The 25,481-nt window shown below is 40.2% G+C and overlaps 4 protein-coding genes across 8 annotated transcripts in view; 1 reads left to right on the top strand and 3 right to left on the bottom strand.

Moving 5' to 3' along the window:
- Positions 1-6,960, bottom strand: part of LOC138196436 (ryanodine receptor 1-like) — a 47,758-nt gene extending 40,798 nt beyond the window's left edge. For all 4 annotated transcript variants that reach the window (XM_069146465.1, XM_069146467.1, XM_069146466.1 and 1 more), the window contains exons 1-9: positions 6,769-6,960; positions 1,874-1,993; positions 1,677-1,775; positions 1,492-1,512; positions 841-915; positions 672-750; positions 442-554; positions 255-354; positions 52-148 (exon numbers count right to left, since the gene is read on the bottom strand). In XM_069146465.1, the coding sequence (XP_069002566.1) occupies positions 52-148; positions 255-354; positions 442-554; positions 672-750; positions 841-915; positions 1,492-1,512; positions 1,677-1,775; positions 1,874-1,993; positions 6,769-6,813 (749 nt within the window). In that variant the 5' untranslated portion in view covers positions 6,814-6,960. The remainder of the gene's footprint in view (positions 1-51; positions 149-254; positions 355-441; positions 555-671; positions 751-840; positions 916-1,491; positions 1,513-1,676; positions 1,776-1,873; positions 1,994-6,768) is intronic.
- Positions 6,961-8,147: 1,187 nt separating this feature from the next.
- On the top strand, positions 8,148-18,110 carry nfrkb (nuclear factor related to kappaB binding protein). Its single transcript, XM_069146461.1, has 26 exons — positions 8,148-8,192; positions 8,624-8,768; positions 8,891-9,092; positions 9,202-9,329; positions 9,410-9,581; positions 9,858-9,962; positions 10,052-10,125; positions 10,212-10,293; positions 10,387-10,582; positions 10,691-10,802; positions 10,890-11,016; positions 11,121-11,198; positions 11,283-11,359; positions 11,477-11,523; positions 11,722-11,782; positions 11,875-12,049; positions 12,163-12,269; positions 12,429-12,552; positions 12,890-12,969; positions 13,166-13,362; positions 13,465-13,735; positions 13,844-14,023; positions 14,442-15,173; positions 16,793-16,899; positions 17,123-17,258; positions 17,485-18,110. The coding sequence occupies exons 2-26, from the start codon at positions 8,643-8,645 to the stop codon at positions 17,623-17,625; spliced, it is 3,837 nt and encodes a 1,278-aa protein (XP_069002562.1). The 5' UTR covers positions 8,148-8,192; positions 8,624-8,642; the 3' UTR covers positions 17,626-18,110.
- A 37-nt stretch (positions 18,111-18,147) lies between these two features.
- tmem45b (transmembrane protein 45B) lies at positions 18,148-21,846 on the bottom strand. Of its 2 annotated transcripts, XM_069146463.1 has the most exons (6): positions 21,759-21,846; positions 20,453-20,650; positions 20,158-20,370; positions 19,870-20,054; positions 19,293-19,435; positions 18,148-18,473 (listed from the first exon to the last, which is right to left on the bottom strand). In XM_069146463.1, the coding sequence occupies exons 2-6, from the start codon at positions 20,640-20,642 to the stop codon at positions 18,362-18,364; spliced, it is 843 nt and encodes a 280-aa protein (XP_069002564.1). In that variant the 5' UTR covers positions 20,643-20,650; positions 21,759-21,846; the 3' UTR covers positions 18,148-18,361. The 2 variants fall into 2 exon arrangements, with proteins under 2 accessions (XP_069002564.1, XP_069002563.1); XM_069146462.1 differs by lacking the exon at positions 21,759-21,846 and having other exon boundaries at positions 20,453-20,811.
- Positions 21,847-21,953: 107 nt separating this feature from the next.
- On the bottom strand, positions 21,954-23,886 carry gng8 (guanine nucleotide binding protein (G protein), gamma 8). The gene is made up of 3 exons (XM_069146464.1): positions 23,766-23,886; positions 22,917-23,039; positions 21,954-22,573 (listed from the first exon to the last, which is right to left on the bottom strand). The coding sequence occupies exons 2-3, from the start codon at positions 22,998-23,000 to the stop codon at positions 22,445-22,447; spliced, it is 213 nt and encodes a 70-aa protein (XP_069002565.1). The 5' UTR covers positions 23,001-23,039; positions 23,766-23,886; the 3' UTR covers positions 21,954-22,444.
- Between the last annotated feature and the right edge of the window lie 1,595 nt (positions 23,887-25,481).

Genomic DNA, 25,481 nt, shown 5'->3' with positions numbered 1-25,481 from the left:
AATCTATCAGTACTGTGTTAATGTCTGATGGCATGTACTGATACTGGTCACCTGCGCTGGTCGTCCCCTTGTTCAGCTCCTGGAATTGCCAAACACTCGTCCATGTGACCGTGGAACAGCCTGAGCACATACCCTCCCGTCAGAAAACCTAGAGGATAGAGAGTTATATCGTTAAAATAGAATAGAAGCTTTTATGGACAAATATTTAAATATGTTTTGTTTTTTGTTTTTTTAGTAACAACCAAATTACATACCTTCAGCAAGTTCACATCCAGACATCACAGGGGTCATGGTCCACAGTGTTTGCATGAAGGAAGCATCAACCATTAAGTCACCACTGGCATAGGACAGGTGCTGAAACGAGTGCAGGTGGTGATATTCGTACGAAGAATTGACAACAAACTATCCCTTTATAGAGCGAGTTAATCTAATCATGGTTACCAGGTATCGCTCTGAAGACACACTGACAAGAATGAGGTCATCTCCCACCCTGACCTTCTCGCCTTCAGACCTTTGCTTGGAAGCTGGATGGATGGTCCACCAACAGGCCTCCCCTGTAGTGGACAAATAGGTTAAGAATACAGAAATCTACATCAGCATGTGTGTGTGTGTGTGTGGGGGGGGGGGGGGGGGGGGGGGGTATTGGGGAGTAACCAGTAATCAGCAGCCACCTGTGGAGTCTTCCTGCAAGCCCACATCAAAAGCTAATTTGTCTGTCAGTGAGCGCGAAGTCGTCAAACAGCTCAAGTACTGCAGCATAAAAACAGAGATAAGTTAGTTTCATGAGACGACGATCGCCACAAATATTTTTGAGGAAAACTAGATTGTAAACGTGCTAACCATGCTGGAGTGAGTGTGTTTCAGGAGAATGGCATGGCCGTACAGCAGCGTTCGGTGACCCCCACCTTGTGACGACTGGGAGGGAGAGGCAGAGGCAGTCAGTTAAAGGTTCAAATAATAAAACTCCTTCATGGTGACAACTTAGGGCAGTAGTGGACAGATTCCACGTATGTGCTTAAAAAAACACGAGGCATAAAAAACACGGACGTATCTTATAATTATAGAAACAAACCAGGTGTAAGTGAGAGACAAACAATTTATGTCAGAACAGCCAAAGGAAATACGCAAAACAAATTACATTTTACCACTGAGAAAGGTTGAATCCAGTAGAGCATACAAAAATAATGTTAAGGTTATGTTATCATTAGTGTTTTCTTCATGTCCATTGTCCATTATTGTTATTTATCAAATGGTTAAACAGACAGAAATCAGACTGAAAGGAGATTTTATGAGAGAAACAACAGACAGAAAAAAGAGGTTGAAGCTTAAATTAAAGTGACTGAAATCAATCAGAAAGGTATTCTAAGCTAAAAATGCTCTACAACAACACAAAGCAGGTTATTAAAGGCAGCTGCGATGTGGTTATGAGACAGTTACAACTCAGGCTGAAGCAGTGGACAGATGTTTGATGGGAAGCTTGAGCGAACATACCCATTTGTCCAAGTCGACCGCCTGTGAATGGCACGTAGGGGAGTGAAGTCAGAAAAGAGACAAAGTGAGTTTCACTAGTTGAATGAACCATACACTGCATTTGTTTATTAAGTCATGGGGACAACCTATTTAAAAAGAGGCACCTTTAACCTAACAGTACTAATGTCCCTCTGATTGTGTCTTACCTCATCCACAGAAGAGTTGGACAGCATCTCCTGTAACGCTCGCACAGACAGGGACTGCTCCAAAATAAAGCAGCAGATAGCAAGGTCTGGAGGGACATTCTGAAACACAGGACGAGCAGTGAGCCTGGTGAGTAGTGCAGACTGAAGTTCTCTGAGAAATTAGATTAAAGACATAAAATGCTGTGTCTTATCACTACCTGAGCATTCGAGGTGGTTTCAAGGAAACACAACCGATTCCCAAATCCCTCACAGGACAGACACAGTTTGATCTGCTCCTTCAGAATCGATGCAGTGCACTGCAGCACCACCTGGTCATCCTGCAAAGACAAAACAAGTCCTAAGAGAAGGAAGCACATTAGCAGGAAAACTTTGAAAGAGCGCAAGAGGGACTGACATGAAAAAAGGCCTCCAATCGGATTTTCTGAGGGAAACCTGACATTTTGGATTTTGGATAACTCTCAGGCAAAAGACCAATCGAGTAAAAAATGTGCCATGATTAAAGTTACTCTTAAAAAACTTATGTATTACCAAATCTGAATGCATCTATTACAGTTTTCACAGGACAAAACTGCACATCTTAAAACCGTTAACTGTCCACTGATTTGGCATTGCATTCCTATAACACAGTCTCACTCACAAAACCTGAGGCCTCCATTCAAGTCAAGTCCATTGTATTTATATAGCCTAATATTACAAATCAGCATGCAGCACCTTGTCCCCTTACACCCTTGAGATTACATCGATTCAGGTGTCTAATGCTAGTACCAGTAAATGTAGCAACAAGCTAGACCTGTAATAGTAATTGATGGGTCAGAAAGTCTTAGATTACATTATGCATCACCTATACCTGCTTTATCCTGCACAGGATCCCGGGAGAGCTGGAGACTATCCCAGGGTACACTCTGGAGAGGTCATCAGTCCATCACAGAAAGACCGACTACCATTCATGCTCACTTTCACACCTACAGCCAATTTAGAGTCACCAATTCAGCTCACATCCATTTCTTTGGACTGAAGAGCACACAGAGAAAACCCACACAGACAGAAAGGCCTCAGCCAACCAGCAGGTTTGAACCCAGAATCGTTTTGCTGTGAGGCGAATCACTGCCAATCACTCTTACATGCCATGGGTAACTTCATTCAACTTGCAATGAAACACTTTGATAGGTCAAGTCCATTTTTAGAGATATCTGTTTACCAAGGAATAACAAAGGAACACAGATAGCGTAGATGTCTATAATCCACTAAATGAATTGGAGTTTTTTTGGCAAGCAAATTACTATTTCAGAGACAACAACAAAACAATTAAAAAAAAAAAGTATCCCGTAAAAACAGCTTGTTTCTCTACACAACCTTCAGTTGTATTTCCTGTTTACTACACTTCTCTGTGTCCGTCACTGGCCCACTTCTAACCTCCCCGCCTTTCTGGCTCCAAGACTCCCACTCAGCTCTCTATTTCAGGCCACTGCACCTGCTCTTCACACGTCCCTTTCTGGAAAGTCGCAGATATCTAGGATTTGACAGCCAAGAAAAGAAAATTGCCTCACCTTCAATAATGCAATTAGTCAGCTTGCTGATGAGGGGACTTTTCCAAATTTCACTTTGAGCCACCTTAGCTGTTTCTATCTGCAAAATGCTTGTGGTTCGTCCCTTCCCTGAATCATGGCCAGTAACAATTAACACTGCGGTAAAAAGAGTTCAACACAGACTAATGGTAAACTATTTTAAGTGATTTTAGTACAAAATGACAAATTGTTATAAATAAATCTGTAAAAGGCTATTTCTTAATATACACGGGTGTGTATGGTCCTCTTTTGCCTGAGTACTCTGTTGCTTAGTCCAGTCCCTTTTAATTGTTAAATTAAGAACAGAAACACAAGCAACGATAAGAAAAGGATGCAAACTCCATTCAATGCTGATATCAAACCAGGAATTTGCATTACATTGACACACACTCACAGTCTGAGCATGGCAGATTTAATAAAGTGAGTTGGCTTTTGCTTAAGTTAAAGGCCCAGGACAGTTTTGCTATTCTACAGAACATAAGTTCAGGAGAATTTGTGTTATGCCTAGTGAACAGTTTGCAGTGTTGTACGAAGGAAGTGGAACCGTCTGTTTTATCTGTCCTGAAAACATGGACTAATCAAATATCCTATCTAACACTAGACATAAATGTCAAGTCAGTATTTTGCTAATCATTTACAACAGTCATCTGATTGGACTAAGAAATCCATCTGATATTGTACCTTAAAACACCTGAGCAAAAATATTCCTTCCTAAATTAACAATATTTCAGGGCCCCTGAAGGGTTGAAGAGGGAACAACATTCTGACACGTTGACACAATGTACGTCATATCTTTATGCTGTGTAACAGTATGATGTACATTAAATCCATAACCATGGCTGAAGCAGCTCCATGATGGATGAGTTAGTTCCACTTCAGTAGTGTGGAAGTGGTTTGGTTATAGTGCGTGTTAATTGATACTAAATATTTGAAGGCAAACGTTTATGCTGACATATAAGACTATAACTTATTTTGGTGTAACTGCATTCTTGAAATTAACTATAAAAAAAACAATTCTGTATTTTGTCATATCATCAAGAATATCATTATCACAGAAATACCCTGAAATGATGTGATATTATTTGATCATCCACCCCGACCTCACAATATGCTTTGCATTGCCTCTGACTTATACTGTATGACCAGTTGGTGTGTTGTTATAATACACTTCCAACAAACAATCTGCACACAGAGAAAAGATGTTGTGTCACTTGACATGATGCTCTTATTCTTCATCCCTCCTTTCAAACGGCTGAGCTGCGACGGTCCACAGCCACTGAAACTATCTGAACCCTCAGTGCTTCTATCAGATATGACAGATATGTTAACAATACACCACAAGAAGTTGGGAAGACCGAGGCTTCAATGCAAGACTCAGCCAGCACACTCGTGTCAATCCACCGAACACTCTCATAATGGCGGTATGGAGTTACTGTTACACCCATTACCTAATGAGTCATAGCAATAATTTTACACAGTCATGTCTACAGTCACAATCACAGCTATGTCTCAATCCACTCTGATAAGCATCAGCATTGGATAATAAACTCTGCTAGTACCACTTTGATAGTAAGTTCCCACATGGACTGAAGTAAGCAGGTGCTGAAACGGGCCAAGCTTCGAACCTACTAATCCTCATGCAGTAAATATAGAACGCAGCTGAGTTCGGGGTGAACAGCCACAGACTGACAGAAACTTTATGACACATTGTTAACATATTTTACTCAGTGTTGTGTTTCAGGCCAACAGACAATGTTAAGTGAAAATACTTGGTTTTTTTAAGAATTACGAAGCTGTACAAATACATATTTAAAGGAAAACACATTTGAATTTGATTCATCCAGATATGAAGTGCTCATTTCAGACTGTAGTCACACTTCAGAACACACAACTTAACTCAAGTGGTGAAGAACCAAGTTGTTTGTGATACTGATGATGCAGGCTATAGATAATTAGTGTCCGGCTTGTGCTAACATCAGAGCTAGAGTTACCAGGGTTTAGAAAAACCTCAAGTGACACTATGTTGAACATGTGCAAGAGTATCAACACTGACCATCCAAATAAAGAGTGTTACGTTACAGTAGTCTGCTCGCAAGGCCACAATGCCCTTCTGTGGGCCGTGGCACAGAGATCTAAAGAGGAAATCTGATAGCTCAGCAGTGAGAACTGCTACAATAAATAAACTGATTGAAACTAAATATTCTATTTACGTATGGTCTATTCATTTGAATACAAATTTCAAAGTAAAACTTCGAAATGTACTGATAACCTCCCAAAGTAAAATATTTATAGTTATGAAAGAACAAATTGACATCCTGAGGATTCACTCAATATGTCCAAATTGCATTTTGGTGTAAGACTCACTGAAACATGCGGAGTGTGATCAATACCAGATATTTATTTCCTCAGGGCAACAAATTGAGTTCATATTATTATAGCAATCATTAATCAAACAATTCAAGTTTGGAAGACGGCAGAGTGCAAAATGTCGTCTCTACAATCCCAGATGGATGACAGGGTTTATTCCTTCAGGGATAAAGGACAGGTCGATGTAACATAGGTCCTTGATATAAATACAAATTATTACAGCTGCAATGATTTGTGGATTAATCAATAGTTGAATGAGCAATAGTGGACAGAAAATTAATCGCCACTATTTTGTCAATCGACTCATCGTTTTGAGTAATGTTTTGATAAAAGAAAAATTCAAGAGTTCTCTGATTCCGGAAAATAAACAGAATATCTTTTGGATGAGGACTGTTTGTCGTGACAAAACAAGACATCTAAGGCTGTACTTTGGGCTTACGGAAACACTGGTGGGTGTCTTTCACCATTTTCTGACATTTTAATCGCGAAAATAACAGATATTGATCAATGATGAAAATATTTGTCATTTACAGCCCTATAAATGATAGCACACTACCTGAAAAAAGACTTGAATCTGGAATAAAATCAAACAAACATGGTGATCGTGCATCGACAGGACGAAGAAACACTTGATGTTTCGCTGATGCTTTACAACCACATGAGCTATTGTACCTCTTTAACCAATAAAAAAAAGTCCAGACATTCACACTATTAATCACTGCTAATCACTATTAATGAATTTGTTCATCCATTTGGTGTTGGATCTATTTGAAATGTCCAAATGTAGACAATAATTTCTCTTTGACAATTTACTGCTAGATATTGTTGTGGAGATACTGTAATAATTCAGCCACAGGTTGTTTTTTTTAAGTTTTTTTTTTATATCTGTTATGTCTGTGTGTCAACTGTCAGTCGGCACCAAAAGTTTTCTTGTCTGTGACAAAACAGTGTAGAGCAAGTACCCGTTGGGATATAAATAGGTAACAATGCAGCCATCTGTCCATGTCAATCTGCTCTCAGTCTAAGTAAAGAAAGTCACCAAACACACTATGTTTGTCTGCAATTTATTATGAGGCAATAATTTCATACACAAAATACCATGACTTGTTGACTGAATAAGTTCTCTGTCAATTTGAGAAGAGATAAACAGCATCACTTACCGTACGCAGAAACTGAATCTCTTCCTCATCTGCACCTTCTGCCATCCTCCCGGGGCATTAAAAGTAAAACCTTGAGAGAAATGGGACCCTGCTTGTCTCACAGCTCTGTGACTCCTGCTGCCTGTAATGCCTGCCGCCGCATAAGGCAGGGCAATGTTGGTGAAGGTTCCTGAAGGGCGATGTGTGCGTCCCTTGCCTCTCCCCGGCTGAGCAATGAGGCAGAGGGATTGACTGTACATTACAGCTGTTCATTACAGTATCATAAAGAGGTGGAGCAAGCTGACTCTAGCAGCACTTCAACTGCTCAAATGGTATCTGGCCTACTGTTTTGCGCTGCTCTTACATTATAAATAATTACACTGAAGTAAAATACTGAATTTCCAAAAAGCGAGAACTTTAATAATGGCATAACAATTCAATAGGTATTTAAAAAGGGGAAGTTTACATTGCAAAATTGGATCGCCAGTGTTTTTCAACTTGTGACTGCTCTTTGAATTGAGCCTTTTTCTGAATTTTACTTTGATTTAATCTATTCAGCACATTTTGTATGTTTAATAAAACTGATACAAAATAATGTGAAGCTGCCTCGTAAACGTTTATCTATAAAGACAGCAGTGTTGCTCTGCCATATTATGGCACTTCGTGTGCACTTTAAAAGTAAAACATAACTTAATGTTACATTGATAAATTGTAATGAGCCACTAATTAGCTTATATAAACTACATTTTCTTTTACATGGTCATGTATGAATTTATATGTATACATTTTATATATTTATATGTTTTATTTATGTTTTGAATAGGTTGTAATAACACTAAACTGATGTATGTGTGAGATTAGGGTTACTTAAACATAACAGAGAAGCAGCTGTAAATAATTGACGCTAATTAAAGCAGTTAAAACTATCCAGCTACTGCTTAGTTACATCCCCAGGGATTAGTTTACAGATTCCCTGCACGCCCAGCCACCCACTGTTAAAAATATAGAAAACCTGAAAAGAAGTTAAAAACATATTAAAAAAAAATATATATAAATAAGCCAAACATAAATACGATTTAACTGCATCTACAAACAACAACGTTAGCTATAGAAACCTGAAACAGTTCTTACTGATCGTTGTCAGCTGTCTCCACCTGGCCAGCTGTTAACAGACAGCACTGTTGAATGTGTAAAAAAATAATAATAATAAATTTAAAAAAAAAAAAAAATTTGTTTAAATTTATTTGTAATAAATGTATTAGGTAGAAATTACAAATCTTACAGAAACAAATTTAAGACGTTTTGCGTAAACTTCCAAGTTTCGTCCTTTACTTCCTGTGGAGGGCAGCAAACCGTCGACGGTGTGTCATCTATTTTCCGTAGAAGAAGAAAACTGTGCGTCGGTGAAACACTTCCCTCATCTTTTCAAAACAGAAAGCAGTCAGGTAAGACCTAACAGCTTGTTTTATCCAGCAGTATGTACTCAGTCATTGTGTGCTTATTCGCCAGTATACCGTGCAGAAATAGTATGGTTGCGCTGAAAGTAGAAACCGGAAGTCAAAGGTTTATAACTCTTTTTATAACTTAGTTTAGCCGGTGGCTAAGCTACCAGCTAACTACTAGCTTGCAGCTCGTTGAGTTGATGTCCTTCCCTTTGCTCACTCGAGAGCTCCACGTTACTGAGCAGACTGGCTGATGTTTTGATATCCGGGGAATGCTTGCTGATGTCGGACGCTCGTACCGGTGAAGTCTTCAAATTCCGTAAAACGTGTGTAAATTGACTGACGGGAGGAAAAATGCCTCGGTGGACGTCGGTCCGCAGATTACGAGGCTTCATGTGAGACTTTCTGAGTTGTTCTGTTTGGATGATTTAAAGGTTGTGACGGGGGAGAACTATGGATGCGCTCGCACACATGCTCACAGACGCTCTCGACCCAAAAGAGGAAAACGATGCTCAAATCACGGAGGAGTGCATGTTGGGGAACTGTAGAGTCGACCTGCCAGAGGACCTGCTGGAGGACGTGAGTTTCCTGGCGATCACCTGCTCAGCTACTCTTCCCTGTCTTATTTCTTATTGTTTTGAGAGTGTGACACGATTCAGATCTTTACTTTTATTTTTGCTGTTCACTTCTGTTGTCAACAGCCTGACATTTTCTTCTCCGTGATGAGTGAAAGCACCTGGAGTGAGGTACTGTCAGATTCCCAGAGGCAGCATCTTCGCCAGTTTTTGCCGCAGTTTCCTGATAACAATGTGGTGGAGCAGGACAGCACCGTCAGTGACCTATTCAACAACAGAAATTTTAACTTTGGAAATCCCCTTCAACTTGCACAAAAGCTATTCAGAGGTGCTGTTGAGTGTCATGACCATTTATGTCCTAATCAACACATAATTGGATCATATTGAATCCTTATTTGAAGCCGTCTTTGATCATAATTCTCATCATCTCAACCCAGATGGTTACTTCAATCCTGAGGTGGTCAAGTACAGACAATTATGTGCCAAGTCCCAAAGGAAACGTCAGTTGTTCTCCCTCCAGCAGTATTACCACAGACTGTTAAAGCAGATCCTCGTCTCCAGAAAGGTATTTATTTTTTTGTTAAAGTTTGAAGTACAAAGCACGTGGCCTCTTGCAGTTTGTCTCAATGTGCTTTCTTCTTGTAGGAGCTGCTGGACTTTGCAGTTAGCAATGGTTTGGACTTTCCACCGAAAAGAAGGTTATCAACCAAGACTCATGCTGAAATGCAGGAGCCGAGGGTGAGAAGAAGATTGAGCCGCATATTGAAGGAGGTCAAAACTGAGTGTGGAGACAGCAACGCTTCATCTGACGATGATGGTCAGTCTCTCATTTGATTAGTATAACTGCTGATAACAGTATAAATGTTTTTTTTTTTTTTTTTTTTTTTTTAACTTTCTGAAGCACATCTCTGATATTGAGTTCAGTAACCACAAGTTGGATATGAAAATCAAAAACCTGTAAGACACAGGCAGATTCAGACTTTCATTTGAAATATTACAAGTTTTTCAGAATTAGATTTATGTGCTGAAAAGTAAAGGTGTAAGGTTGACCAGAGCAGTTATTCCTCACGCCTTATTGCATATACGCTTGCAGACAAATCATTATGGACTCCAGCACCTCAATCACCCTCCTCTCCGACACCCACTGTCTCGCTCAGAGTTCTTCCCAGCCTCTCAACCCATGACATGAAGACTACTGGTCAGTTATTCTTTCTATATCCATACTACGTTGCTTTAATGTTCGATCTGAGAGCACATCATATTTAAAGATGTTTTATTTTCTAACAGAAAAAACAGAACTAGGCGAACAGGACTTGAAAGTCATGCTGCAAAACCATCGCGAGAAAAGGAAGCGACAGCCAGTAAGTTGGGATACGAGGGGGGAAAAAAAAGCAGATATGATATTGATTTATTCGTCCAGTATATCACTAATGGTTGATTTCCTCAGGACCATCCAGACTTGATGACATCTGATATTCACCTCGGAGACATACTTTCAAGAGCAAATATTGGGCGTAAGGGGACGATGCGTGAGTAAATGTATAAAATATGAAAATACATGTTAAACCAAAGTCTTGCTTTCATTGATTTTATGATTTATGTTTCCATCTGTTTATCTCCAGCGCTCTTTGATCTGTCCCTGCCTAAGAAAAAGATGAGAGATGAGAGAAGGAAGAAGAAATTGAGGACAATAAAAGTGGAATCTGAGGATCCCTCTGAAAGTCTAGCTCCTTCAGAGACCCCATCAGCTCCACCGGTGAACATCATCAACTCTCTGCCAGAAACACCATCAACCCCACTCCCCAACATCAAGGAGGAGTGAGTCTAGTGCCACGCTGCTGCCAAGAAAATGAACAGTTTTGCCTGACTTTAATCAGTGAGTCTCCTGTTTTCTAACACAAAGAACAATTATTATTATTATTACAGAATTGTGGAGGAGTGTCAGAGCAGCCCGGTTACAGTTGAGGAAATAGCTGTCAGCTTCTTTGGCTTGATGGAAAGCATCTTTAGGGCAGAAAGTCTGGCCAGTACTTCTGTGGTATGTACTCAATTCAGAGTCATGTATAGTATACAATCTGTCCCATTTCTGCCTACACTTTCTAACACCACCACTGTGAACCCTCAGCTGGAGGAGAAAGTTCAGATGTGGCAGTCATCACCAGCCAGTTCCCTCAACGTGTGGTTTTCATCTGCCTCCTGCTGGTCTGACTTGGTTCTTCAAGCCCTGCAGTTTCTTGGAGGAGAGACTAAAGGTTAGCAGCAGTGGTCACTCACACTCGCATGTTAATTTCCACCTCCTGTTAGCAAAATATGAATATCTATCTATATTTCATCATATTGTATGTTTGTTGATCAGATGGGATGATGGCACTCCCCAGTGGCTTTTCTCCATTTGTGGAATTCGTTGATGAATCTCAGCAGTGGAGGTGGATTGGTAAGAGGGTTCAGCGGTTTAATGTAGAGCTCGTTGTTCAGAATGATTCTCTTCATGGAGATTAACATTCGTGACTTCTTTTAGGTCCGACTCAGGATACAGAGAAGGATCTCAGTGCACTCTGTCAGCTGTGGCTGGACTCCAAAGATTTCGTTGTCAAGGTTGTACATTTTTTTATAAAAACAAATACAGTTTAAGCAATAACTTTGCAGTTTGTACTACGCTGTGTTTTTTTTCGTAAAAATATTATGAAGCCATTTTATTTTTGTCTTTCACAGACAGAAAATGACGACATGTTGGAGTGGACTTCTCCCACACCAAGACTGTAAGCTTCAATGATTCATAAAGTGCTACAGACATGATATTAACGTTGAGAAGTTCTTATTGTTTTTGGGTTGCTGGTCAGTAAAATCATGAAAAAAATCATTATGCTCACTGTGAATAAAGATTAACATTACTTGCCATCCTACACTGACACCCTGAGGTAGTTTTAGTTGCAATATCAACGTCTCTTTTCACGCAGTTCAACAGATTACGTTGTGCGACCGAGCACCGGAGATGAGAGACAAGTGTTTCAAGTCCAGGTTTGTTTGTGCTCACGGAATATTTATAACATTTTGCTTCTCTTGCTTGACACGACCTCTCTAAAGTGAAGTGCTTTTTGTTTGTTTATTAGGAGCAGCAGCGATACAACCAGCCACACAAAGCTTTCACCTTTCGGATGCACGGATTTGAATCTGTGGTGGGGCCTGTTAAAGGAGTGTTCGATAAAGAGATGTCTCTCAACAAAGCCAGGGAGCATACGCTGCTCCGCTCAGACCGCCCACCATACGTTACCATTCTCTCTCTGGGTAAGAATGTCTGTTTTGCACCCACTCCATCCTTGGCCTACAGGGAAACGGTGTTTTAAGTGTGTGCAGTTGAAGCCACTGACAGGATTCTGACTTCTACCTTCTCTGTTTAGTGCGGGATGCAGCAGCCAGGTTACCCAATGGAGAAGGGACAAGGGCAGAGATCTGTGAACTGTTGAAAGACTCACAGTTTCTTGCTCCAGATGTAACTAGTGCACAGGTATGACAGATGTTTAGATTTTTATTTTATTCATTAATCTTAATTAGACAGAGTTTTCTGTGTACCTTGTTTTCCCACTCTCCAGAGCCAGGTGGTGCCTTTAAACTGTTGTCTTATGGTGACATTTCCTGTGTGCATGGGGCTTTGTTTTCCATCCAGGTGAACACAGTTGTCAGTGGTGCTCTGGACAGACTTCACTATGAGAAAGATCCATGTGTGAAGTATGACATTGGCCGCAAACTGTGGATTTACCTGCACCGCCATCGCAGTCAAGAGGAGTTTGGTAAGCAGCAATGTGCTTGATTACAAAATTGCTTAATGACTGTTTTACGAAATTGCCAAATACTCACACATGTTGGGGTTTAGCTTATTCGAGAAGTGCAAATATGTCTAATCTTTTAGTTTTTGAGGAGGCAGTGAATACAGAGTGATTTGCTGACTTTCACTGTCTATTATTGTGTGAAGGAAAGATATATATATATTTTTTTACAACCCATTTTAGCTCCGTTAGACATTTATCTTATTGCTTGTTGATTTGCAAGCTATCATTTGTAAAAACTCTTTGATCACGGTGAAGTGTAAAAAATATAATTCTGCTATGTTTTCTTTGTTTCATCCAGAGAGGATCCACCAGGCTCAAGCTGCAGCTGCAAAAGCAAGAAAAGCTTTACAGCAAAAACCTAAACCAGCATCCAAGCCTGTGAGTCGACTGCCTTTGTCTTACTCCAGAAAAGACATTAAGCTGCCTTTTTGTTTTACGGTCTAAAAAAACAAAACACTGTTAAACTTATGCTACTGTTATGGGAATAACTACTGACCACTTGGAGTTTGATGTTTTTTGGTCTGAAAACAACATTTGATCCATTTATGATTCTCAATCCGTGTTTATGTTTTAGAAGTCTGGAAGTAAAGATGGAAGTAGCAAGACCCCTGGAAGTCTGGAGGCAGGACAGGATATAGGCTCTAATCCCATGTCACCGGTTCCTACAACACCCACCCCAAACACACCTGGAACCCCCAAGTCACCCTTACCCTGCAGCGCCTCCACGCCGACAAAGACTGGAGTCCCAGATACAATCAAAACCAGCCCAGGGTCAGTGTGAGATAAGATTTTCTATTAATATTGTGCAATATTGCGCAACCTTTCTTTGCAGTGTAAAATTGACTCTTCTCTTCTCTGCTGCTTCTTTCTCAGTGTTCTTCTTGTGTCCCCTCCCTCGCTGCCCCAGCTGGGAACCATCTTACCAACCAGCCAGGCCTGTCCAGCAGCCTCACAGACGGTCACATCCCAACACGCGGCTCGGATAGTGAGTCACCTGGCGACAGGCTCCCTCCCTCAGGTGCGGGTCGTTTCTGCTCAGCCTGGTCTGGGCTCTTCGGCAGGAAGTCAGCAGGCCACACTGGTACATCAGACTCCTCACCAGATCAGGATGCCGGTGTCAGTGGCAGCCAAGGGCATTTCACAGGTAACCAGACAAACTAATAGTTAAACACGAGACAAATATCTGTGTTTGTTTTTCATATTGCAAATGTATAACTAATTCTGTCTGTGTTTGTGTTGTGCGTATCAACAGGCAGTGGTTTCTGTGCCTCTAAGGAGTCAGTCTGTGAGTAGTCCTATCCATGTTCCGACCACGCTGTCTGTGTCAGCTGTAACTGTGAATAAACCTCAAACTGGATCACCTGGTAGCCCGGCTAACAACCCTGCTTCTCCGGCGTTGCTGCAAGGAGTCACAAGCCCCAACATCAAACAGGTGAAAAATGTTCCTTTAACTGTGATAATCGGTCAGTTAGAGTGACTACAACGGTCGAATTGAAGTGCTGCTCAGTAATGTTTATGGAGCATTGTGACTAAGTATTCCAAGTTACTTGATCAACATCAGCAACTGTATTTGCATTCTGTGACCACTGGTATGTGGATATTTGTATTTTCACCATGGACTTGATCAAAGAGTGCACAACAAGAACAGTCTCTGAACTTTTTGATTGCACCTCGTACTAGTAGGATCTTTTCTGAACTGTCTTGAAGTGTGAGTGTCTTTGTCTCACATGGAGGAAAGTCTACAGGTTATGGAGATGACTGTGAAAATGAATGTCCTCAAATAAGTAACAAAGCCATTTTGCAAAGTTAATGATCACAAGATTTATCTGTTGCACATGTTTTCTTTACAGGTGTCCATCACAGGACAACTGGGAATGAAGACTTCCGGAGGAGCAGGAATTCCAATAACGGCTACAAACCTGCGCATCCAGGGTAAAGATGTCCTCCGTCTTCCCCCATCCTCCATTACCACAGATGCTAAAGGCCAGACAGTGCTGCGGATCACCCCAGACATGATGGCCACTCTTGCTAAATCCCCAGTTGCGACTGTCAAACTCACGTCTGACTTTTTGGGCACTGCCACCACAGGCAGCAAGAGCATATCGGCCACCCTCCACGTGACACCACCCCACCCGTCGCCTTCCTGTGCCTCCATTGCCACATCCTGTGCAGGAGAGTCACCGACCACTAAAGCGGGCCCCGTTGCCTCCACCTTGTTGAAGGCTGCGGGAGACACGGCGATACGTTTGATGCCCACGTTGGCTGTCACTGTGGCTGACCAAAAATCTCGGACCTTCTCCACCGTGACCTCGCCCGACAAGAGTGGCGCCACCATTCGGATAATGCCAGGCCTCGGTGTCATTCCACAGAAACAGGGTCAGACCATCACTATGACGACCACCACCGGCAGTAAAACACTCACAGCATCTACATGTGCTAATGTAGTAACCATGGCTGCCAGTGTTGTGGCTGGTGCCAAGGGGATCACAGTGGCTCCCGGAGTCTCGGGCTCAGCGCTGACGCTAGGAACAGCTACCGCTACAGTGCGGCAGGTCCCTGCTACGGTGGTTACCACGCAAACGGTGAGACGATTATTCACTGCCCGTACAGACTGTAAAGGAATCCATACAAATCATTTTCATCAAATGAGGCTTCGAAGTTTATTATGGTTATGGATAGAGTACACCAGAAATCTACTCTTAATATTTTTGACTAACAATGTCAGTTTCAGTCCATCAGGTTTAACCATAAGCACTGATTTTAGGTGCAGTAGGATCCCAGTGTGGTTTGCCAGCTGGCGATGGACACAATCTGAAGTTGGGTATCTAAACGCAGTCTATTAGGTTCAAACAGGGAATCTTGACTGAGAACAACCATGTGTTCCTGCCACACGCCTCGCTGAATCATTAACTTATTGATTCGCGTAGTTTTCTCATGAGAAAAAAAACTCACCAGCAAGGAATGTTATCAGCTTGTTTCCTCACTTTCTCAAAACACAGTCTACTTCTACTCATTAAATCAGCTGGGGGTAGATTATTTATTTTTCGTCGCACAGCACCGATGAATAATTTAGGTTGCACTTTAATGAGGGAAAATCACACTTCAGTTGTTTTCTGAAGATTGACGATCGAATGACATTTTTTGGGTTAATGTGAAGTTTCCTAAAGTTAGAAAGAAATGGTTTTCCTCGCTGAAGCTTTTCAGTTAATTTACTGTGATTTGGTGGATTACATTGTTGAAACATGTCCTTATTTACACGAGGCAATGTGCTGTTCTGTGGCTTAAGACAGGATTACTTCTGTTGCGTGTGCCGTTACATCGTTAATTGCCACTCTTACAAACCAGTATTGGTCGTGCATGTTCCCGGAGTGATGAAGGTCATAAAGTGTGCAATTCATTTCATAAATGGATAGTTATGTGGCTGGATTATTAAGAGGAGATATTGCCTGATCGGTAAGTAAATTAACAGTGGACTTCTCTTTTACCCTCCCTGTCTGCCTCGCTTGTATCGTGGACGAGGAGCTGATATAGTGCTGCATTATATATTCAAGAGACAACTGTTGTGGGGAAAAAGAAACTGAAAACGGGTCAAACATGACTTGAATACCACTTGTTGTCAGCTGTGCTGTAAAAGCAGCAGTTTCAACATGTACCTCGGGACCACAAAGTTTTAGTCCATATTTTCTAACCCAATGAACAGAATAATGCATTAAGGTTTTTTTTCACGCAGTGAAGAATTATTTGTAAAACAAATGCTCTCTGTTGTAGTATATAATGTAACTGATTGCCTTCTCACCAGGTCTCATAAAGTCTTAATTATTAATACCCTTCTATAACCAACAACCTTATTCTCATAAGCCATCAATAATTCTGTCTTGCATACATGCATACATTATACATCACCGTATGATCAGTGGAAGCTGTGCAGCCATTGGTCACTATTGGAGCAAAGTCCGGCGAATAACGATGGTTTGTAAAACATCCCATTACTGAGTAGAGGTGGACTGATTAATTGGTGAAACTTTACTCGGTATTGGGAATTTTGACTTTGCTATGACTCGGACGATTGCTCTGATGTGCAAATTAATTCCTGCTGAACTGTTCATTTAAGAAACTAACGACAGCCATGCCGCAGTACCCAACCACAGCTTTTGAAAGTCACATGACTTGGGACTGATCCTCTTGTTTGACAACACTATAGGGGAAGTTACCTACACGGATCACTGTGCCCCTCTCTGTCCTCAACCAACCGCTGAAGAGCAAGAGTGTTGTGACCACACCGATTGTAAAAGGAAGTCTGAATACAAAGTAAGTCTGTACTAATATCGAATGAATGGTGAATTGTGACTTCTATCCTCTTTTTTTTTTTTTTTATTATTTCTATTCTTGGTATGTTTTGTATAGACTGCTGCTAGCCAAAGTACCCTTTTTTTTTTTTTTTTTTTTTTTTTAATTTTTATTTCTTTTTCTGAAACAGTAATTTGGGTTTCTAGTTGGCTGATTTGTTTGTGCCCTTTTCCTTTCCGAGCAGTATCAGCAGCCTGGGCAGGAACATCATCCTGACAACGATGCCCGCAGGCACGAAGCTGATCGCAGGGAACAAACCTGTCAGTTTTGTCACAGCGCAGCAGTTCCAGCAGCTTCAGCAGCAAGGACAGGCCACACAGGTTAGTGGACACCACACTTTTTGCCAAGAAAGTATTGTGAAGAAAATACAGTGATGTATTTCACATTACCCGTTCGATCAAACCGAGTTTTCATGTTGTACATCATTTTTGGGATCATGAGTGATACGGCCAGATACCGGGTGCGATGAATGAACATTACTCATACGCTGCTTTTGGAAATACACGCACAGCGTCGTCAGCGCTCCGTCTTTGTTTCCTCCTTCAGGTTCGGATCCAGACAGTTCAGGCGCAGCAGCTGCAGCAGCACATGGCAACCGGCTCGCCGAAATCTGTTTCAACAGTTGTAGTCACAACAGCACCTTCACCCAAATGTGCACCCGACCCTCCACCTGCTCCTCAGCAGTGACGTCTCCTTGCCAGCCAGGAATAGTTCGTAGGTTCAGTGCACTATACATGTACCTGTATTGGATTTTTTTTTTTGAGTTCTTTGTTTCTCAGGCTTCATTGAAGTTATGTGTTTTTCTGCACCTGCAAGTTGGATAATAACCACATAAGCCAAGCGTTGAGCTTGTGTTCAGATTTACCGTCTCTGTTTGGAGAGTGTTGATGATTTCCAAGTTATCTCATATCTGATGTTATGTTGAAAATTGTCATCATTCCTTAACAAAACTTCATCTCCTGAATTTGAATCTCCACATTGTTCATTCAGGTAGGTCACAGTCTTTTCATAGAAAGATTTTTTTTTTTTTTCTTCAGTGACTGACAAACTTTTAAAGGACTAATTGCTTTAAACATTTTTTATATTTTCAATATTAGCAACTGTGCAGTGAGTGGGACTTGGTCTGATTTATTTGAATGTTGTGACTTGTTAATATATTATTTGTTCTCTTATGAGGTGTTTGCATTTTTTTTTGACTTGCAGGCCACACATTTCAGGTTACAATTTATACTTCTGTGTTTTTTAACACCATGATAACATCAGTTTTAAACAGATGTGTTTTATTCAGTTTTGTTTATTTTTTTGAAAAAAAATCTTAAGTATAGCAGACTTGGTCTCGCACACACGCAGACCGTGGCTTTCTTATCAACCTAGAAAATTAAATCAAATTTCAGCAACATTTAAAACAACCATTACAATGTCCTCAGTCTTCATCTGACTCTTCCAGCAAAGCTTTCTGCGAGCTTGTTTTGGAGGATGTACTTCGCATTCCAATCTCTGTGTTCCGTTCCTTTCTTGAGAAACGAGTTGCAGCCCTATTGCAACAACACAAAAAGGTTCTAGTAAGTAAACAGTACAGAAATGACTTCCTGCTCAATGTGTAATGAATGAACAAATTAATCCATATGTTCCAAAATCTGATCAAAAGACCCAAATAGAGTTGTACATTTTGACAACTATGTGTGCTCCAGAGCAGCTCTAAATCATCTCCTTTTCTTACAGATCTTAATTAAAAAGCCTGTAACTCAAAGATGTTTACTCGTAACTATCTTGAAGGAACTGCCTCCACAGGAAGACCGTGAATTCTAGTGAGAGATGTTGAATGTAAACAAAACAATATTGACTATAAAAACTTAACCTTAAAGTTCCCTTAATATGAATAATGCTTTAGAGTAAATAATGCAACTCAAAAAGAGCAAGCATTGGTCAAGAGCTTTCCCTATATGTCATTCCAATACACTTGTTGCTCTTTGCTGGGACCATCTTAAAGGACTCAAATGAATGGTTTGACAATAATGCTCACTCCTTCCATTGTTCTGGCTGATAGCTTCTACAAAGCCTCAAGACAAACAAGCTTGTTTTATTGTTGCATTCCTGTAATGGTTTAACATTCTATTGTTTACTTTCTCTTGTAGCCTTTGAACAAATCCTAGTTTCTATTCTGAAGTGAACTTGTGAGATCAACCCATCTTAAGCAAACAGCATATATCGCATGAATAATATTTAATTGACTTCCAAATGTTGATTTTGTGTTTACCCTGTTCTGTGTAGGCCTGTAGGAATTGCAGTTCAACTGTTCAGCTATTGATTTTAGATTAAAAAAAAAACGAATAGAGGAAGGATGGGATACTTACAGCCAAACCAAACTGGACGTGCAACTGACTAAAAGCAGAGCCACCGCAAGATGCCAGCAGAAGCACATTGTGACAAACATGATGTTGTCATGCAGCGTCAAGTCCCACTCTGGTCCACTTAAGGGGTAAAGTACAAAGCCGATCTACAATGAGAAAAGAGTGAGAAAGGAACCAACCACCTGTGGATATTTTAAGTAAAGTAATTTGTTAACATCATAGATGTTCACAAAAACAGATTTTCTTTGGCATGGAGAAAGGTCTGAAGTCAGTGTGACAGACAGCAAATCTTAAATAATGTTCAAGTCTCTACAAATAGACCCAAATCAAACTAATCTGATCCTGAAAATGTGTACTGAAATTAATGAAATCTACTGTTTAGATTATGTGAAGAATATGCAAGTAAAGCTGCTCAAACTCTCCAAAACCCTGCTGTGATCCTCTCAGCGTTCCTTGTTTTGGTATTGTGTCGTAAGAATCAGTGAAAGCTCGAGAAACGTCTCTGGATGCGTTTAGATGGTGTTCAGCAAATCCCATTTAACACATTGGGCAATCTCAGTACGTCTTCTTTTATAATCACCTGGTAGAACCATGTGCCCTGCAAGATGAATAGGCACGCCCCGAGCAGCTCCAAAATAATGTTGTCCGTCATAAACACCTGCAGCATGGTGCTGGCTGATCCACCGAACACGGCCACCAGCAGCAGGGAGTGGATGTGAGCATCCAGAGGGGGCCGAGAGTGCACGTGGTAATAGAACAGAAAGCCTGCATGGTATGGGAGAGTCGGACACAAAACCTCAAATACCCATCAAGAATTTGAGATATCACAATATGAAGAAAAAAAATTAAAAAAAAATATCCATTTGACCTTCCACAAAAAGAGCCACGGAAAGTGCAAGGCGTTCAACACCAGCCGGCACCAGTTTGAACCGAGTACTGGCAACAAGTGCCATCCCAGAAATCCCAAAGAACAGATACATTGTGCTGTGCTGCCAGTTCATCAGCTTGACCCAAAAATTGTTCTCTTTGTCGTAAAGGTGGGCGTGTGGCCCGTCCACCACGAACTGCTCAACCATCATACCTGTGATGGGACAAAGTCACACATGAAATGAGGCGAGAACCAGTTTGAGTGATGAAGATTAAGACTTAAAAGGAACACTGACCAACAAATGAGGCAAAGATTTGTAGCCCTCCTTCAGAGTAGTGCATTTTCTTTAAGTAAGGCGGCTTAATCGGTCTTCCTTTCGGATAACTCGTCCTGAAGTAGTGTTGGAGAATGTGTTTCACTGTTAGCCAGAAGCCGTAGAGCAGGAAAAAAGAGCCAGGAATGGCATGTCCTCCAAAGTTGGCCATTGTCTGGCCTGAAAACCAAAAATATACATTAGTAATGTCAGACATACAAAACGCAGTGTTTATTATCTTAATTTAAAGCTCTTATTCCGTTCAGTGTAGAACGACTCAACTTTAAGGTTAAAGTGCATGGTCATATCTTTTTTTATGAGGTTTTGATTCATGTAAAGATTACAAACAAACAAACAGGTGTCAAAGGACAACGGACTAAAAACAGCAGCTGACAATCGCAGTATGTCAGATGTCTGCATATAAGGGTTATTCCAAAGCAAATGTCATTATGTAGTTACAAAATGAATATGGTGTAATCTTGCCAAATATTTTATACATACGGTAGGATTTACAAAACATTGAATACCTGAGGTATCCTTTGATCGAAGGATCCCTCCCTTTAATCAGAGGATAGCTGCTCATTTGTCTTGCAAAAATGAAATTCAAATCAAACGGCAGTGCTTGGTAAATGAACACAATGGCCGTCTAAGTTCAAAACAGTAAAGCAATTAGTGCCTCAGTTTTATCAAACTGGTTCAACAAACTCAGGTTACTGATAAGATACGAAAAGGTCGGCAATGTGAATTAGAATTTCACCTTGAATTATTCCTGTATTTTCTCATTTGTAAAGCACTTTGAGTGACTGCCTTCCGTAAAGTGGTGTCAAAATTGTTAAAATTAGACAAAACATTTTTTTAACAGTCATTCTTTCAGTGACCAATTGTGCTTTTTTTTCCCTTCATGTTTGAAGCTGGATATGTGGATATCTTATGCTGATTGTTCCTTCCTTTCGCCGTATTACATGCGTGTTTGAGACAGTGGTGCGTTTCACACCAACCTGTTCAGTCAGACAAGTTTTTCTTGATTTGCTCTGTTTGATTTGATGTAACTACACACACTGACTGCCTCCTGTCAAATTTCACACATCTCACTTTTTCATTTACATTGCTAAAATGTACAGGTACATAGTGGTAAAATTGTGTAAATAAATACCCTCTTTAGACTGTTAATGCTGTATTCATCCAAAGCAAAGGTAAGCAGATGCAAAACAGCCCCCTTATAGATGCAAAAAGAATTTGTTTTAAAAAGCCCTTATTCTTACAGTTATAGTAGACAAAATGTACACACCTTATTCTCTGCTTCTAGTTCCAAAAGGAAATCTGTTAATATTGGCAGGTGCTCCCAGCGTGAGAGCTCTCCAGTCTGTGTAAATTGTACACACCTGTTGCCTCTACTGACATAACACATAGCCCCACCCACTTATTTGCATTGGTTTCAGTGACTGAGGCACATCCCCTTGGGAGACAGGTGGAAAAACAATACTGATTGTACATCACCTTGTTTATTTGGGTCCTCACCAGACAGCAAAATATTCACTTCAATACACTTCAAATTAGAGCACTTTTTGTCACGCATTTAGAGCACAGCAAATTGTGTTAAAAACAAACTTATAGTTTATTTTTCCTTTTCAATTTGATAGCTTAAAATTAGTCAATCTAAAACATTATTTAAAGATATAAACAAAAAATTTTATCGTTTTTTTGTTGTTTTTTGTTGTTTTTTTTACTTTGGAGAACAAAAGGCATTACCTGACTGGTTAATATGTAATCTGTGTGCACAAGGACATGCAGCAGCCCTGCCCCGTTTAAATGAACTTTGCACCCATCACTAATACATTTGTATTGCCATGATTGTCATGTTCAAAAGTTGGTCATCTCCCACAAGCTTTTAAGCTGTAAAAACAACAAAAAAAAGGTTTTGTCATTGAATTCTGCATTAAAACAGCTATCGTGACTGCCTTCCCCATGTAGACATTATAGTATTTCACAGAATAATTTCTTCTCTCGAAACGGGTTCTCCGATGACAGTACTGGTGTCACCAGGGGGTCCTCTCTGGCATGAGCTTCACAGTAGGCCATCAGGTCAGCTGCTGCTTTGGATACCTGTACAAAAAGGTTGTGTTAAAGTGTGCGCTTGAGTCAATAAAGGGAACATAAGGAAACTTTAGCTCATTTGTCACTATCGATTTAAAAACCCCATGCACACATATCTTCCTCAGTTAGATGTATTTCCTTCATTTTGTATTAATTATTCAAAATAAGGTGGTTTTATTCGAGTGAGGTCTGATTGCTGAAAATATAGTAATTGTATTTCTCTACATTATAAACTACCTCTTAATTATTCTTTGCTTTTTAAAAAGTGGATGGTTGACAACACATACAAGTGAATTGTTTTGAGATGCAAAGAAGTGAAAAGAGCAATATTCACACGGTATTTTTGACTCACCATCATCCTCTCTATGTTGACCTCCAGCTTCAGTTGTTCTACCGTCTTTCGAGCATCTGCAATCTTGGCCATGTTGTTAGACATCCTGCCACTTCCCACTAAAGTCAGACAGCCTGCAGCAAACTACAGACAACACATAACAGTATGCATCACTGATAAATAAACAAAATTATAGGGACAAAAATGATGACATTTTTAAAGTGCACACACAGCAAACACTGTGGGTGACAAATTATTGAAGGTATCTGTGCCAGCGGTTAGAGTCTGTTTCAATTTGCTTGTTAATTCTGCTCCCTGGGTCTCAGCTGCATGTGGTGCAGGGAGGGTCTCAAAGGAGGAGGGCAGGGGAGCGGAGGCATAGCAGCCCTCCCGAGGGGGCGGGGTGGAGGTGAGGGGGGGAATCCGCTAGCCGAAATTGTAAATACACCTAACATTAACATGTTACTCTTGCCAAATATTTTTGTCATAATCTACACATTTAAAGTTTCTAATGATGCCATCTCTCCACTTTGTTTTATACACAGCTGCTGTTATGTTGCTTTGTTGCAAAGACTCATGCAAGGTTTATCATGTTGAACCTCTTAGGGCTGTAAATGAAAAGGGTCATTAGTCAACAACAAAAGACAATTCATTCACTTACTCGGTGTCTGACAGAGGCAGTCTCAAAGTCTCAACAGAAATAATTTCTACATGTTAATATTATTTCACATTTTATCTGCCATAACAGAACACACACAGCTGTTTCCATGCATCTGCGCAACAGCAGATAAAAAAAACAAACTGCAGAATCACTCAGAATTTTTTATTTTGTATTTATTTATTTTAACTCAAAAATAATTCCCAACTTACCGAGACTGACAGCAAGTGTTTGGCTCCTGGAATTAACTTGTTCTCAAAAAGGTCCGCCACGCGAAGCCACAATCACAAATGAAGTTAGATTAATGGCAAAGATGAGGAGGAAGGCTTCAATAGGTTACCTCCTTCAAAATAATTAGCGCCGGTTCTGCCTCCAGGATGGAGCAGTTAAAGGCAACATGTGGTGTGACCTTCATCTCTTGAGTCTCTATCATTCGCTCACCTGTATTGACAGAGGTGCTCATGTTCTGAGATGGTACTTTAAATACAGCTTTTTAAAAAGAAACGATAAATAGCAATGTGATCACAATAATTAATATTATATTTCAAATAAAGGCATGAAAGCAACATTAAAAGACACTATAATTCTCAAGAAAATGGGCAGAGGTTTTTTTTCCATGACTTTAATTAATTTTCCGACTGGCAATTCATTTTTAAAGAAATATTAAATCTTAAATACTCCGAAATGTATTTATCAAGTGCATTTTTAGGTGCAAGGAGCTTGTTGCATGGCAGGAACAATCGTGAATGAAACATTTATAAGAAATTTATTGTGTGGCACAAATTAATTTGATTTCAAAACAAAAGTTCAACATTAATATGTTTTATGAGCTTTAACAGTGTAAGAAATCATTTTTCTTTAGGCAGGTTTTTATACAGTGACTGTGATGCACTACAGTAAAAAGAAGGTGCTTTATGTTTGTTTTTGTACCTGTGTGGGTTCTCTGAAATGATATTTAGTATTGTGGAGATTTACAGTAAAACAGTAGTAAGAAATGACTGTAAATACATGGTTTCCAGGTAATATGCTTGTGTGTTACAACAGGATGTACAATATAAATAAGAAAAATGACTTAAGCTCCAAACAAATACTTTACGAGCCCAAATCTTTCCTACAAACACACAAGAACACTGGAATAAATTGCGTCGTAAATGTGCAAGATAAGTAACTGAGTTTTTGTCAACATGCGAGAACAGCATTATTTGTCTCATGCCATTGCTCTTTCCTGCAGAGCTGAGTTATTCCACAGAGCAGCAGGGGGCAAAGTAACAGTGTTGTGGAGTTAAATGTCAAGTGCCTCATTAACATTTGTTTCCCTGTAGTAATTGGTCTCTCTTTATGGAAGATACGAGACCTTGTGAGTGAGAGAGCTGCTGCTTCCTCAAACCAACATCTGTCAACAGGGGCCAAAAAAGGTACTTCGTCCAGTGGTTTTGCATAATTAAGGCAGGGAATGTTCAGATTCTACTAATTGAGGGCTGAGTGTTGATGGCTACATAAAGCCATCTTTCCAGCCAGTCAACCAGCATGGCTCTTGTCTCATACTGTTTATTTATGAGGGATCATGAAATCAGACAGGAGATCCCATCAAGACTGGTGTACAAATGTGTTACAATTAAGTTAAAGTTAACATTTACAAACATGTGTTTTTGATTGTACTTTATTCCCTCAGTAAAAAGAGTTGACATTGTTTCACAAAACATAAAACCCAACTTTAAGGAGCCGGAGGCTCATTTTCATCTCAGCAAACCAAACACAAGGAGTGGGCTAAATTTATGTTCTACAGCATATCTTAATGATGAAGCTGTGCATTGTGGATTAGTTCTTTTTATCTCTTTGTTAAATGTAAATTGTTGCTATTGTGTTCAAGTGTCATGTGTGGCTACACACAGTTGCAGAAGATGGTTCATCAACAAAACATACAACCT

This window comes from Embiotoca jacksoni, unplaced genomic scaffold, assembly GCF_022577435.1.
Source record: "Embiotoca jacksoni isolate LCO1_2020_lvr unplaced genomic scaffold, fEmbJac1.0.p SCAF_13, whole genome shotgun sequence".
Classification (NCBI taxonomy): domain Eukaryota; kingdom Metazoa; phylum Chordata; class Actinopteri; family Embiotocidae; genus Embiotoca; species Embiotoca jacksoni.
This window is presented reverse-complemented; position numbering and strand designations above follow the sequence as displayed.

Bases quoted from the DNA above. Each gene is read 5' to 3' on its own strand.
- nfrkb (XM_069146461.1), top strand. From the start codon at position 8,643: ATGGATGCGCTCGCACACATGCTCACAGACGCTCTCGACCCAAAAGAG. The intron at 11,783-11,874 runs GTTTGTTTGTGC...TTTGTTTATTAG, and splicing joins GACAAGTGTTTCAAGTCCAG to GAGCAGCAGCGATACAACCA. The intron at 12,553-12,889 runs GTAAGCAGCAAT...TGTTTCATCCAG, and splicing joins TCGCAGTCAAGAGGAGTTTG to AGAGGATCCACCAGGCTCAA.
- tmem45b (XM_069146462.1), bottom strand. From the start codon at position 20,687: ATGTCTGACATTACTAATGTATATTTTTGGTTTTCAGGCCAGACAATG. The intron at 20,371-20,452 runs GTCAGTGTTCCT...GTCCCATCACAG, and splicing joins AATCTTTGCCTCATTTGTTG to GTATGATGGTTGAGCAGTTC. The intron at 19,436-19,869 runs GTGATTATAAAA...TTCTCATTGTAG, and splicing joins AGGGCACATGGTTCTACCAG to ATCGGCTTTGTACTTTACCC.
- gng8 (XM_069146464.1), bottom strand. From the start codon at position 23,000: ATGTCTAACAACATGGCCAAGATTGCAGATGCTCGAAAGACGGTAGAA. The intron at 22,574-22,916 runs GTGAGTCAAAAA...CTTTTTGTACAG, and splicing joins TCAACATAGAGAGGATGATG to GTATCCAAAGCAGCAGCTGA.